The 15,749-nt window shown below is 41.8% G+C and overlaps 1 protein-coding gene across 4 annotated transcripts in view; it reads left to right on the top strand.

The window, feature by feature from the left end:
• RNF144B (ring finger protein 144B) overlaps positions 1 to 15,749 on the top strand; it is a 183,704-nt gene that overhangs the window by 145,815 nt on the left and 22,140 nt on the right. For all 4 annotated transcript variants that reach the window (XM_043590725.1, XM_043590726.1, XM_043590724.1 and 1 more), the window contains exon 4: positions 8,453 to 8,513. In XM_043590725.1, the coding sequence (XP_043446660.1) occupies positions 8,453 to 8,513 (61 nt within the window). The remainder of the gene's footprint in view (positions 1 to 8,452; positions 8,514 to 15,749) is intronic.

Below are 15,749 nucleotides of genomic sequence, written 5' to 3'. Positions count from 1 at the left end.
GCAGGACTCTCCTCACGTACTTGACCCAGGAATCGTGCCCAACATGGACTTACGAGAGATGGGGCGCAGATTGTTTGCTCATAGCTCTACTTCAGGCAGGTCCTCCCTTGGGAGTTAGTAGCCCTGCTCTAACAGCGATGACTAATGGAGCCCTTCCCTCACAGTGGAAGGGAAATATCACCCGCCACTTGCTAGGGGAGCCCGAGCCGTGTGTCTGGGGCCTGTAAACTTGGAGTGGTGAACACATACCTACCATTACATGGCCTGAGTGATGGAGCTTCCTCTCTCTGCCAGCTGGCAGTGGAGGGCCGAGAACAGCTTCTCAACAACCAGCCCTCCCCCTAGCTCCTGGGGCATTGAAATGACCCGCCTGCATTTGGCTGCTAGAGCCCCCACGTGCACCAGAGCAAGGATGCACCAAGAATGGGGGCTGCAGAATTTCTACAGGAGGGGCTTTAGGGTGGGGCACCGTGGAGGACCAGGAGAGAGGAACGGGGGGCAGTGGCGTGCTAAGGAATTTGAAGCTACGTTTGCCAAATAAATACGGTTTTTACTCCTGTTGCGCGTTTATTGGGGTGGTTTCGGTAAAGGTTGCTGGAATTAGAGCGATCCGTGTGTTCCCCACAAAGTCCCCGTCAACACAGCCCCCACTTGCCATCTCTTCTCACACTCTTCCTTCGTATCATCAGTGTGAGGTGGGGCAGAGAGGGAGGAGGAGGATGCCCAGGCAGGCAGCCAGAGCCCTGTTGCTGCGGTTGAAAGATCTGCATGGGAAGGGACCAAAGTGTGTCTGCCATAACCTTTGGCTGCGATGCATGTTAGCCCGAGAAGAGTCGAAACTTGGGGTGGCGACAGATAAAGAAATCTGCTATGCCGGCGTTAATAGATATTCTTGAGATTCCCAGTTGAATTTTATTTCGGAATGTATTTAAGGCTTTGCTTTAAAACTGCGTATAAATGGGGGTGCCTGGGTGGCTTAGTCGGTTGAGCATCTGATTTCCGCGCAGGTCGTGATCTCGTGGTTTGTGGGTTCGAGCCCCACATTGGGCTCTGTGCTGACAGGGTGGAGCCTGCTTAGGATTCTCTGTCTCCCTCCCTCCCTTTCTCTCTCTCTCTCTGCCCCTTCCCGACTTGTACTCTCTCTCTTTCTCAAAAATAAACATTAAAAAAAATTAAAAACCAATTATAAATGGAGAATAACGTTTCTGATTCTGAGCTTTTCCTTTAAAGGCGGCTATAAGAAGAAGCAGCAGCAACGGGTTGAATGTGCCATGTGGATGTGCTCATGGGCATATCCCTTTTACCCACAGAGCAGGCAGGGGAGAGAGGCAGGGGACGGTGTGGGGAGGTGCACGGAAGCCTCTGTGGACAGGTGAATAAAGAGTAGCAAAGGCAGCCCTCTTGAGGGAATTGTGAGGATAATTCTGGCCCTGGAGTTCTAGCTTCCACCATCTTTTCCACGTCCCCAGAGGGCCCTGCCTTCTGGTTTCTCAGACAGTTATACCCTCTTGTTTTTTCCAGCAGGTTCCATATCTTGTAAGTAGGGAAGGAGATGTGAGCTTGGTTAGTACACTCGATGGATGTGCCATTTTTCCTTTTTGGGTAGAAAGTGCGGTTCTTATTTTCTGGGTCAAGATAAGAAACATTGGTAATTTTTGTGTAAGTGTGATAAGGCACTTATCCATAAAACTGGGACTGTTTTTTTTTTTTTTTTTTTTGCCAGTATTTTTGCAAGTCATAGCCCCTCAAAAATTGCCAAGGCCTTGACATGCTATAATGATCTCCTCGTGGTCAATTCCATCTTCAAATATACTGGTCCCTTGTATTCTTTGTTGGGTCTCTTTGATTTTTTTAAAGCAACTGTAGCAGAAATATGATTTGAAAGGCCAAACCCAAGTAAAGACTAGGCTTTTCTTTTTTCTTTTTCTCTTCTCTCCTGGCTTTCTAGACCTTGATGAGAGGTACTTACATGAAGCCCACCCCTAGCTTCGATGTTGGAACCATTTCATTTTCCTGACTAAAAGACAATATGTATTTTATTTTATTTATTTTTTTTTTTTTCTTAATTTTTTTTTCAACGTTTATTTATTTTTGGGACAGAGAGAGACAGAGCATGAACGGGGGAGGGGCAGAGGGAGAGGGAGACACAGAATCGGAAACAGGCTCCAGGCTCCGAGCCATCAGCCCAGAGCCCGACACGGGGCTCGAACTCACGGACCGTGAGATCGTGACCTGAGCCGAAGTCGGACGCTTAACCTACTGAGCCACTCAGGCGCCCCTCGATGTGCCTTTCTGATTGCGGCCCTCCTCCCCACCAAAGGTAGACAGTGACTCAGTTTGATTTTTTTTTAATTTTTTTTTTCTTTCTTTTTTTTTTAAATTTTTTTTCAATGTTTTTTATTTATTTTTGGGACAGAGAGAGACAGAGCATGAACGGGGGAGGGGCAGAGGGAGAGGGAGACACAGAATCGGAAACAGGCTCCAGGCTCCGAGCCATCAGCCCAGAGCCCGACGCGGGGCTCGAACTCCCGGACCGCGAGATCGTGACCTGGCTGAAGTCGGACGCTTAACCGACTGCGCCACCCAGGCGCCCCAAGACAATATGTATTTTAATCATACATAGTATTTTATTTGCAAGATATTGAACAATTGTCAGTATTATGGGAATACACCGCTTTCGGCATAAATGTTTCTCTGGCAAACAGGCTCCACTCTCTGCCCCCCTTTTTCTTCTTTGGGTTTTGTAGGGCTAATGTCGGTGTAGGTGGTGATGTCTGCTCAAATATTATAATCATAGTTAATATAATAAACGAGGGGGTGCCTCACCTTTAATTTCTTCCCAGTTGCGAATGTTAGGTCTATCCAGTTAACCTTCATGTGTGACATTTCTAGCACCCCCCCGACGTGTATGTATATCCTGAGAGCCCTGGTTATGCTCGGCTACAGTTGGAGTGGAATGGAAAAGTGAAGACTTTCAGCAAAGTAGGACCTGAATCCTCTCAGGTTAATTTTTACCAGAAAAAAAAGATAGAGATTATGGGCAATTAGTAGCTTTTGTTCTTATTGTTCTGATGTTACTGCTTTTGTTCTGTTAAAATGAAACTGAACTTATTTTATCTTTGAATTAAATTTTCTTTCTTTTTGGAAAGAATTTCTAGAATGATGAGTATGAGAAAAAGTGGTTTTTCATAGGAGGAGAGAGAAGTTTTTTTTTCTTGAACAGGCAGATTAATATAAATTTCAAAGGAGAAATAGCAAAAAAAAAATCACTTTAAATCAAGATAAGAATTTTTTAGTAGTTGATCTGAGGCAATCGTCCTGTTGGTGGTTGAGAAGATACTTAGGAATGTTTGTTTCTACGGCTTGAATGTGGGTCTGGTTATTAGTGGATTAGAACCCACTGAATAAAAAAAATATCAGTAGTCCATACTGACCTGAATAAATAAATGAATAATAAATGGGAGAGAAGGGACTGATCTTTCTTTGTTTTTTTTAAAATTAATTAATTTTTAAGTTTACATCCAAGTTAGTTAGCATCTAGTGCAACAATGGTTTCAGGAATAGATTCCCTAGTGCCCCTTACCCATTCAGCCCATCACCCCCACCATAACCCCTCCAGCAACCCTCTGTTTGTTCTCTATATTTAAGAGTCTCTTATGTTTTGTCCCCCTCCCTGTTTTTACATTATTTTTCTTTCCCTTTCCTTATGTTCATCTGCTTTGTATATTAGATTCCTCATATGAGGGAAGTCATATGATATGTCTTTCTCTAATTTCGCTCAGCATAATACCCTCCGGTTCCAACCACGTAGTTGCAGATGGCAAGATTTCATTCTTTTTGATTGCTGAGTAATACTCCAGTGTGTGTGTGTGTGTGTGTGTGTGTGTGTGTGTGTGTGTGCCCACGTGTGCACACGTGTATATGTACACACACACACACACACACCACATCTTCTTTATCCATTCATCTGTTGATGGACATTTGGGCTCTTTCCATACTTCCGCTATTGTCGATAGTGCTGCTGTAAACATTGGGGTGCATGTGTCCCTCAGAAACAGCACACCTGTATCCCTTGGATAAATACCTACTAGTGGGTCGTTTTTTGAGGAACCTCCGTACTGTTTTCCAGAGTGGCTGCACCAGCTTGCATTCCTACCAACAATGCAAAAGAGATCCTCTTTCTCCACATCCTTGCCAACATCTGTTGTTGCCTAAGTTGTTAATGTTCGCCATTCTGACAGGTGTGAGGTGGTATCTCATTGTGGTTTTGATTTGTATTTCCCTGATGATGCATGATGTTGAGAATTTTTTCGTGTGTCTGTTGGCCATCTGGATGTCTTCTTTGGGGAAGTAAGGGACAGCTCTTTCTTTCAGTAGAAATTCTAATTTCTGAAATTTCTTTCAGTAGAATTCTAATTAACAAATACAGAATGAAGGGTAGAAATAGAAAATCGTCATTAAGCAATTACCACAGTAATAACTATTGTAGGCGAGAATTATCAACAGATACAACAATAGTGGAGCAAAGGTACGATGAGAAAGAGGATATTTGCAGAATCTCAAAATGTATCCCTGCGAGAACCTTTGCTGATGACAAAGGGTGAAGAAATTTGGTAGACACCACCTTGACCAAGCTAAAAAGTCAACACCGCCAGTAATGAGATGGGTGTCCTCATGTACCTCCTGATGGCTCAACATCACTTCTGTGATATTCTTGCCAAAAATGCACAGCCTCAACCTAATCATGAGAATGCATCAGACAAACCCAAATCAGAGAACAGTGTACAACATAACTAGCCTGGACTCTTCCAACACGTCAAGGTTGTGAAAGGCAAAGACAAACTGAGGACTTGCCACAGACTGGAGAAGGCTAAGTAGAGGCACAGCAATTAAATGCAATCCAGGATCTTGGACTGAAAAAAAAAAAGACATAAGTGGGACAGTTTTTGACCTTTGAATAAGACTTGCAGGTTGTTTGTTTTGTGTCAATGTAAGTTTCATTATTTTAATTATTAGCCATGGGACGCCTGGGTGGCTTAGTCGGTTAAAGTGTTCAACTCTTGATCTCTGCTCAGGTCATGATCTCACAGTTCATGAGTTTGAGCCCTGTGTTGGGCTCTGCGCTGCCTGAGTGCAGAGCCTGCTTGGGAATCTCTCTCCCCCTCTGTCGGTGCCCTTGCCTCTCGAGCATGCTTTCTCTCTCTCCCTAAATAAATAAATAAATAAATAAATAAATAAATAAATGCATGCATGCATGCATGCATGCATGCATGCATGCATGCCATGGTTATGTAAGGTGTTAACAGAAGGAAAAGTTGGGAGGATGGGATTTAGGAACTCTACCTAAGTTTTGCAATTCTTTGTGAGTCTAAAATTATTTCCGAAAAGAAAAGTTAAAAAGGAACATTCTGATATGATTTTGAACAATTTGGAATTTCTTTTTTGGGAGGAAGAGGAGAGTGATATATCAAAAGACACCTCTTTATAATCTCTTCTGTTGGGGTTTCAGTTTTGCAATCAGTTTTAGAGTAATTGTGATTGTTTTGGGTTTTGTTTTGTTTTGTTTTTAAAGCAGTAGCCCTTTAACCTGTGACCTGATAGAGCCTTTAATAATTATCCTCACATATTTATTTCCAGGTAAAAAACCTTGAGCAATGGTGACTTACTCCCAATGGCAATGGAACCAGGATTTTAATTCTTTGGGTCATCTTTTTTTTTTTTTTTTAAACAAGGTCTGGCTTTCTCTGACCTAAAGCCATGGGTATAATAGAAACATTTCAGAAAACTAGTCTAATCTTAATGTCCAACAAATTGTAAGATCAAGATGTGGATTTTTGTTCCCCAAGGAGCAGATTAAAAAAAGAAAACCTTATGTGTCTGTATTGCCTTCTGAGTAATTTAAGTTCCTTGAGGGGACCTTCTGGGTCTCCCTTCCTCGTTTGTATCCCTGGCTTCCAGCCAGTGGTCTACTCTTCCTGGATCATGGAGCAGAATATGGAGAAAGTGCAAATCTAAGTGGTGGGGGACTGGGAAGAGAATGGTGTGATGGAACTAACTTTTTTTTTTAATCACAAATTTCAATAGAAAAAAATTTGATTTACCTTACTAAGGCTTAATTCCATAAAAATCTTTGATCTCTGAAAAATGATAAATAGATTCAAAGTAGAGTAAGTAAACAAAAAAAACCCAAAAACAAATTAGAGACCTCTGACTTCCCTGTTGGCAGTAATGTGTCCCCTGATGACATTTATTTTTCTAATTTAAAATTAAACATCCATCTTTCCTGTTGTTGACTTTTTACTGCATTAATTTGTGTCACTTTTTCATTAGCATTTCATCTGTGTCTAAAATACTTCATCTCCTGTTTGCTTTGTCTTCCAGAAACTGTATTTGACCTTAGCTGTTACATAAATTGCATGTCATTAAAAAACAAACAAATAAACAAACAAACAAACAATTTTTAAGAGTTGACTTTGAGGGGTTTGAAGAAGTTCTTCATCAGTCCAGAAACTGTTTTAGATGGAGGCGAATTGAGTACAGGACTGTCCCATAGAATGAGATCTTTTTTGGGGGTGGGGGTTGAAAATAGAGACACAGATCCTCACCGAGGTCTGTTGGGTCCAGATGACAGCATCTCCAAGTCACCTTGGCCCGAAGTTGAAGTAATATTAGATTATTTGTCCTCTGCCTACAATGAATCAACAACTAAGGAACTAAATTCAGATTCCTGAATGCCTCTCCTGCCTTTGGCTGCTTATGTCTTCTGTCTCCAATTCAGAGGGTTTTTTTTTGTTTTTTTGTTTTTTGTTTTTGAGACACCTTTGTCTTTTAGGAAAGATGCCCAAGTGGTATGTATTCTAACAGATGAAACAAAACTGGCTTCCAATGTAGTAAAAGTCTAACACCCATCATATAAAATTAACCATAATTTTTTTTACAGTGATTTCTCAGGAGCTTTATTTAAGGCGGCAGATGCAAATGCAACCTTCCCCGCTAGCTGGAGAAAAAAAATTCTGTAATTAAGTTAAATTAATGTTTTACCATACTTGGGATGGAGAAGACTGAACTTGCCTGTTTCGTGGTCCTTCATACGTTTTAGCTAACTTAGTTTAATTCATTTGCAAAGTAAACAAATTGATTTTTCGTGTGTGACAAGGAGGATTAGATTCTGGATACCTTTTCAAAAATATTTGTTATGTACAATTTTAAACTGCCTCATTTTTTTTTCACTCTTGTTTTCTTAACGCAGACTTCCTTTCATTAGTTGAACTAATGAACTTCTGTCTAGATATATTTTATGCCAAAGAATATGCAGTGTGTTAGAGTCAGAATTGCTAAGGCTAAGACTGTGTGCTGTATCAACTTGCTAAATGTTTAGAAGCCTAGTATCACATCTTTTGGTTTTCTCAGTTATGTATCTTTTAAGCAACGTCAATAGAGTTGACGTCAATGGAACTATTATTTTTAGAATGCCAGTTTAAGAGCATTTGGCTTTTCCTGCATCTGACTTTGAAATGCAATTTAAGAAGATTAATCTGAAATGTCATTTGGCCAGGTATGAATCATTGTCATTTACCAGTAAACCTTTGAGTTCATATTGCCATCTGAAATGGAAACGGAGGAGTCTAGCCACAAGAAATAGCTGTAGCATTTTAGCATCTTTAGCATTTTCTTTCCTTTTTTAAAACGTGTTTATTTTTGAGAGGGAGAGAGAGAGAGAGAGAGAGAGAGAGAGCGAGCAAGCATGAGCGGGGGAGGGGCAGAAAGAGGGAGACAGAAGATCAGAAGCAGGCTCTGTGCTGACAGCAGCAAGCTTCATGCAGGGCTTGAACTCATGAACTGTGAGATCACGACCTGAGCTGAAGTTGGATGCTCAACCAACTGAATCACCCAGGCTCCCCTTTAGCATTTTCTGCCATGGCATGGATGGCAATCAATGAAACCAAGGGCCCCATGAAGTGATTTTTGCCTGAAGGAATGATTTTTATATTGCTTCAAAGGTTCTGTTCCCCAGGAAACTAATGAGGTTTTTATAATTCCTGAGGCACTACCTACCTGATCCTAGTTTTTAGGGGTTCTAAAGCTAGGACTATAATCTTTTAAACATTTCTTAAATGAATGTGGAGGGGAAAGGAGCATCTTTTGTATACGTACACAAATAATTGAGGTGGTCCAAAAGCTTGGTTGTCTGGTCTTAGTAGCTGTTGACGGAAGAACGGAAGCTGACTGGTGGGTCCGGTCATGGGTGCTTTGAGTAGCGACTCCCAGCCATGAGGACTGGGGCCGATGTTGGAATTGCTCTTTGTGTTACCATGTGAACTGTGGAGAGAAAAAGCAGTTGGAGATCCACTGGTATAAAGTCAGCCAGATGAGAAGGAGAGGTCCTAGAAGGCTGGAATTCTGGGCTCCACTGATGACAGAGACCTCATCTCTTTAATATCTCTGGTTTCAGATTGCCTGCTTGGTACCTGTGGACCAGTTTCAGCTTTATCAACGGTTAAAATTTGAACGAGGTATGTATGCATGCTCCTGTCTATCCCGATGGTGGGTTGTGGTTTTACAATATGTCATCTGCGCACTAACCTGAAACCATCGTGTAAGGTTGGGGCAGCTGTGGGCTGTCAACAGAGCCACAAGGACACGCCAAAAGGGGAAAAACTGTAATTGCAACACAAAATTTCAGCTTTCTCAGCCAGAGGCAGAAAAAATGCGGACGAGCAGGAACTAGAAGCTTCCTTATTTTGGTTGCTTTATATTTTTAATTTGGCTCACGTGAAGAGAGGTTCTACAAAAGCTGGGATAGTTTCACAAAAGAACATGTTCCTTAAAATGGGTTTTACCACCCATTTACCCCTCCTGAAGATCACTTCAAAACATGAATCAACCCAAACATTTTTACTGCTGCTTGTGATACTCACCATTCATTCCTTTGATACTACTAATCATAGTGATGGCTGAGTGTGTCCTTCCCATGCGATCTACAATGCATCAGACTCATTTTCTTTCTCACTTTGGCCTTGGGGTAATTGATAGGGCTTTTTTCTTTGTACTGTCTTTTTACCTGTAGGATTCGTTCATTCATTCATTCATTCATTCATTCTCCTTTTGGCTTCTTGCAGATCTTTTTCAAGGAGCCCTTTCCCTGCTGTCACACCCTGTACGTTTTTTAAAAAAAATTTTATCGTTTATTTTTGAGAGATAGAGCACGAGCGGGGGAGGGGCAGAGAGAGAGGGAGACACAGAATCTGAAGCAGGTTTCAGGCCTTGAGCTGTCAGCCCAGAGCCCTACGTGGGGCTCGAGCTCACGAACCGCGAGATCATGACCTGAGCCGAAGTCAGTCACTCAACTGACTGAGCCACCCAGGTGCCCCAACACCCTGTACATTCTTGAACTAAATGGTCTGTTTTTCCATATCTGAGAAATAGGAGAAAATTGCTTTTGGGTCTCATTGAGTACCCAAAATAAACTCTCATACAGCATGAATATACAGTTTTCTATTGATAACTTTTAAATCTGTGTTAGTAAAGTCTAGAGGTGAGGGTAAGGGGAAAGAGGTATGTTTATGTCTCTGGTGCCAGTAAGTTTGATAAACACAATTACCTTTACCTCATTCAGTTTTTGCAGTCACCCTGACAGATGATTCTTACATGAGAAAAGAAGACCATGCAGAATATGAGGGGACAAGAGTAGACCAGCGGGGGAGTCATGAGATGGCTCTCACTACCTAGGACCAAGGTTTGGCCAGTTTCATAGGCTACTTTTTTTATTTTTTATTTTTTTAGCAAGCCAAAAGCAGATTCATCTCTCCTGGGCAGATCATTTAACTACATTTTTAAATCTGAAATATTAAAATGGAAATTACTAAAACAATTCTTGGACTAGATTACTTGAATTACATTTTTGCCTCATAGGAAGATGCAGATAACGGGTGAGGAAATAGTTAGGATGTTGTTGAATGTGGAATCTGAACCAGCAAAGTCAGGTGAATTTTAGGTTTGATTCATGAAGACACAGCCCCGTGAATCAGTCCTGTGTGGATTCTCAGCCAGCTGGAGAAGTTAATGATGGGGTACTTTACATCTCAGATCTAGCCATGCTGGCTGATTAATACAGCCCGGGGTGCTTATTGGGTGTGATGGCCAGAGATGATAATGTCAAACACCTGGCCTGCCATTCTCCCACTTTATCCCAGTATCCTCTGTTATAAAGATAAATTACTGTGGGAACACAGACATTCCAACTATTCACCCCACACATGGATGTGGCTGTAGCCAGTGCAATGATTTAAGGGGTCTCTCCTGGAGAAAGTCAAAGAAGTTAGACTGCATTTTCAGTCTTCTTAACTGGTGAGCTCTGTCAGTCTCACTAGTCCTACTCAGTAACCGGGGCTCTGCCCATTGTTGGTATGCCCTTGGCCTATACGCACCTCTGCTTTCTCCTGCCCTGGACCTCCTCCTCACCTGCCTGCGGCCCCATCTGTCAGGGGCAGGCCTCATTCCTCATTGTTTACATTTTACAGACTACTTACTAGCTGAAGTGTCGTTTTGTAATTCATGAGACAAATTCTAAGAGTACTAGGAATTAAAACTTTGTGTGAGTTGGTTCTCACTGATGAATATAAGCTTTTAGTGTATTTAAAACATAGTGGCTAAGAGCCTCGGCTGGGAACGCAGGCCCTACGGCTTACCAGCTGCGTGACCTTGGACAAGATACTTAATTTGTGTACCTGGATTTCCTCAGCTGCAACATGCGGATGATGTTGGTTCCCCTCCCATGTGGTTGGGATGAGTACTAAATGAACTAAAACATGTAAAGCACGTCCTTGAGTACTTCGTCTCCGTGTTCAAAATGTCAACAGCTGTTGATAATAACAATACTAATAATTTCAGAGGGGCACCTTTTACATGACGCATATGCAGTGTTCTTGTCTTATTCCCCAAATGGGATAATCTTCACATTCTCTAGGAAATATCCCCATATTGAAATAGAGAATAGGGGCACCTGGGTGGCTCAGTCGGTTAAGCGTCCGACTTGGGCTCAGGTCCTGATCTCGCGGTCCGTGAGTTCGAGCCCCGCGTCGGGCTCTGTGCTGACCGCTCAGAGCCTGAAGCCTGTTTCAGATTCTGTGTCTCCCTCTCTCTCTGACCCTCCCCTGTTCATGCTGTGTCTCTCTCTGTCTCAAAAATAAATAAATGTTAAAAAAAATTTAAAAAAAATGAAATAGAGAATACGATTATCTTGTTAGTGGGATTAGAACATGTGAAGTTAATTGGCCACATCGTGTGTGTGTGTGTACATACATTCTTGAGTTCGGACACATTGATGACACACGTGCCATTACAGTATCATACACAGCGTTTCACTGCCCTAAAATTCCTCTAGGCGCCACTTCCTCATCTTTTCCCACTACCCACTGGCTGCCACTGATCTTCTTAATGTGCCCATAGTTTTGCCTTTTCTGGAATGTCCTACAGTCAGAATCATGCAATATGTAGCCTTCTCAGGTTGGCATCTTTCGCTGAGCAATACGCTCTTCAGCGCTACATCCATGCTTGTGGTAGGAAAAGGCTTGCTGCGGGAGAGGTCCACATGGAAAATCATCGGCCAGGACTCTCGTTGTCCCCCAGAAAGCTTGGATAGATGTCCTCACACTTTGCTTTGTGATTGGGACTTTTTGATGTTCTTGTAGTGTTCAGCCCTACTTCTGATTGGCTTATTTATTCATCAGGTGTGTTAATATACTCGGTCCAGTTACAGTCAAGTTGGGGAGGCCTTAGAGCCAGTTTGTAGGTAGCCTTGCATATCTTTGCTTTGATGCATTATAAATTGATCAAGCAGTTTTACTCATACGTGGAATTTATTTTTTCTCACAAGTTCCAGGTGGATGTCCCATTACCCATCCCACGAACTGATAATGGATTTTATTATTCCTACTTTGTAGATGAAGAGAGTGAAAACTGGAGAGGTTGAGACTTGCCCAGCATTACATAGACTGTGTCTAAGCTTCCTCATCTATAGATTGTGTGTTGTGTTAATTGCATAATTTTTTACTAGGGTAATATGTACCTGCAAAACATAAAACTTACCATTTCATCCATTTTAGGTGTACAATTCAGTGGCATTAGGAACACACACAGTGTTGTGTAACCATCACTACCGTCTATTTATCACCCCAAGCAGAAACTGTAGTCATTAAATAATAACTTCGCATTTCCCTTTTTTCCCCAGCCCTTGGTAGCTTGTAATCTGCTTGCTGTTCTGTAAACTTGCCTAGTGTAGATATTTCATTTAAGTGGAATCATACACTATTTTCCTTTTGGGTCTGGCTTACTTCCCTTAGTATAATGTTTTGAAGGTTCAAAACATGGTGCTGTGTATCAGCACTTTTTATGGCTGAATAATATGCCACTGTATGGATATCACACATTTTGTTTATCCATTCATCTGTTATAGGACACTTGGATCGTTTTTACCTTTTGCCTGCTGTGAATAATGCTACAGGGAACACTGGGGACCAAGTATCTTTTTGAGTCCTAGCTTTCAGTTCTTATGGGTATATACTTAGAAGTGGAATTGCTTGGTCATGTGCCGAATTCTGTATTTGGTGTTTGAGGAACTGCCCAAACTCTGTCATTTAAATATAAATTTAATTGTATATTTTTACTATCATAAAGTATGGAACCACAATTACATTTGGAAGTATGTTAAATCTGGGAGTTTGGTTCAACTCCCTTGTTTTATAAGAAAGGAAACCAAAGTCCAGAGACATTTTGATCTGAGGTGATTTGGGAAGGCAGTTTATAATTATTTATTTATTTATTTTAAAGTTTATTTATTTATTTTGAGAGACAGAATGAGCGGAGGAGGCGCAGAGAGAGAATCCCAAGCAGGCTCCGCACTGTTAGCACAGAGCCTGACGTGGAGCTCGAACTCATGAGCCATGAGATCGCGACTTGAGCCAAAGTTGGACAGACGCTTAACTGACTGAGCCACCCAGGTGCCCCTATAATTCTTTAGTATCAATTCATGCACTTTTTCTTTATCCATCCATGATACAGAGTTATTAGAGAAAGGCATTCCAAGTAAGAGTAAGTTTAAATCAATACAGTGTTATGGAAGGGAATTTACTTGATTGGGATGATCTTTATCTAAATTGTATATCTTGTTTTTACTCAATAGACTTCATATCTACCTCGGACTCAAGACTTACCAGCTAGGTCACTTTGGGGTCTATGCCACAAAAATATTTTATGTGGAACTGTTTACAAGGGGAACTGTTTACAAGGAACTGTTTACCCCCTTGTAAATCAGTATTTAATCACATCACATTAAATACTGATGTGAATGATCTAAAGGGCTAACTTGTGGAAAGTAAAACTCACCGACTGGGCTCTCAGATGTGTAGAGACTGTCGTTGCTCTGGAAAAAGACTCAGATTAGTGGTGGCCTTGTATCTTAGTTATACGCATTTCCATTAGTTTTGCCCCATGCTTATTGCCTACCAAGTTCTCGGTTTTTAGTCTGTCATCCGTGTTTTAATTGTCTTCTGCTTTATGTTACATATATGATTAACTTGCCTTTTATAGCTTTGTTTTAATCTGAGTCTTTGTGGGGGAAAAATATTTTGAATAGGAACAAGCCTAAATCATCACTGTTTACATAAAGCAGAGAAACAGCATTTGGCATAGATGGGTTATTCGATGAATCCACTTTCCTTCCATCTGTGACTTTCTGTTGGCTACTACTGTGTTTGTGGCTTTCCCTTTCCGTGTCAGTCTTCCAATATTAACAAAGAAAAGAGAATACTAAGTTTGGCATGTGTTAGTGATCACTGTTGTACTTTCTACTGGTCCGCAAAGCATGTGCCTGATGATTAATGCTAGAATTTTGTCTCTCGAGTCTGCTTGTCTGGAGTCTATGTTTTCAGAATATTTTTTAAAATTGGATTAAGATTTTCCATCTCTAGTCCTTAAGCACTCTTCCTATTTTTTGTGACCCCTTTTTGCTTATTATAATTGCACGTTGCTTCAATTCCCTCGTGGTTGATTGGTCTGTTCTTGGCTATTTGTATTTTCAGAGTGGCTGGAAACTCTTAGAAATGGTGCCAGCGGCACACTGTTCTCTGTTGGAAAAAGTCAAATAGGAATTTATTTTCCTGTTATCTGTTAATCCTACTGCCTTCACTCACGTATTTAATATCTACGTTTCTGTGGACTGAGAATCTCTTGTGTGCCAGGGTCACTTCCCGATGCTGCTGTAAGCCGCGGCCCAGTGTTTCTCCAAAGCCCATCTGTTCTCAGCATTTTTCACAAGCCTCCTTTCAACACTGCAGCAAAAGTCTCAACATTGAAGATGGGGCTCTTTGAGTTTCATCTCGCTCCTTTATTTGTCTTTGGTGAAATGCTCCCCGCCCCTCCTTTGTGTTTAATCATTTAAGGTTTTATGTCACCAGGGCTCTGTGTGTAGTTATTCGGTTTCTCTTGGCATTTTTTTAAAATTATTTTTTAACGTTTATTTTTGAGAGAGAGACAGAGCACAAATGGGGGAGGGGCAGAGAGAGAGGGAGACCCGGAATCCAAAGCAGGCTCCAGGCTCCGAGCTGTCAGCGCAGAGCCCCACGCGGGGCCCGAACCCACAAACCGCAAGATCGTGACCTGAGCCCAAGTCAGACGCCCAACCGACTGAGCCACCCAGGCTCCCTGGTGTTTTTTGTTTGTTTTGTTTTTGTTAGCGCTGTGTGATACTTCCATGACCTTCCTGTTAATTCAGTTTTATTTTTCAACAGCTCCCGTCTCTTATTAGTCGTCTTACTTTTCATAGTTTCTGACCCTAAGCCCATTCTTATCATGCATGTGCGTGCGTGTGCACACCTGTTCTCCCTTTGAGCCTGCTTTTTGGTGTTTTGTGGTAAATGTATGACTAAGTCTAGGGTTTCCTTACAAAGCTACCCTGTGCCTCCAGATGGTAACGTTTTCTCCCCAGCGTTCTGCTTCCTCTCCTTTACCATCAACTCTTTCTTGCGGGTCAGTTCTAAATCTCAAACAGCGCCCTCTAGGTGGTTCAGCTTTCCTCTGAAAAACTAAAGTGTCCGTAAGAAGAGACCCTTATCACCAGATAGGGTGATTTTTTGAAAGGGGCCCCAAGCGACAGGCACAGTATGACGTCTTGCCTCTCCCTGTGTGCACTTCCACCCGCACCTGTAACAGCTGGAGTGTTGTGAAGAATGAGTCAGTGTTGTGTGTCTGTCACTGTGTGTGCTCAGTAAATTATTGCTGTCGTTATCGTTGTTGTGGTTTTTGTTGTTCATCACTATTGCCACCCCATCTTACCTTTGTCCCAGTGGTTTCTAAACCAAACGAAAAGAGCATCTTCTAGAATCCAGATCATACCTTGGACTGAGGGTATAGCACAATAATACGACTTTTGTCCTCTTTTCATCTTAACTCGTATCTTTTTCAGCATGTTTCCATCCGCATTGTCCTAGATTCTAAAGCATCGTATGGCACCATCATACAGTGTGTGCTGTTACTTGAATCATGAACCCACCTTCTCCAGCACCTCCAAGGAGATCATGACTTGCTGACCCAGAGCGTGCAAAGTGGCTGCTCTAAAGAGAAAACGTTCCCATGCTCATAGTGGAAATGGAAATCTATTTAACAACATGGTTGTGCGTTTACATAGAGAATGGTATTCTAGGAGGAAAAAAGGCCGGATCCCAGCATATACTCATGAACTGCGGGTTATGCAT

The sequence above is a fragment of the Prionailurus bengalensis genome, chromosome B2 (assembly GCF_016509475.1).
Source record: "Prionailurus bengalensis isolate Pbe53 chromosome B2, Fcat_Pben_1.1_paternal_pri, whole genome shotgun sequence".
NCBI lineage: Eukaryota > Metazoa > Chordata > Mammalia > Carnivora > Felidae > Prionailurus > Prionailurus bengalensis.
This window is presented reverse-complemented; position numbering and strand designations above follow the sequence as displayed.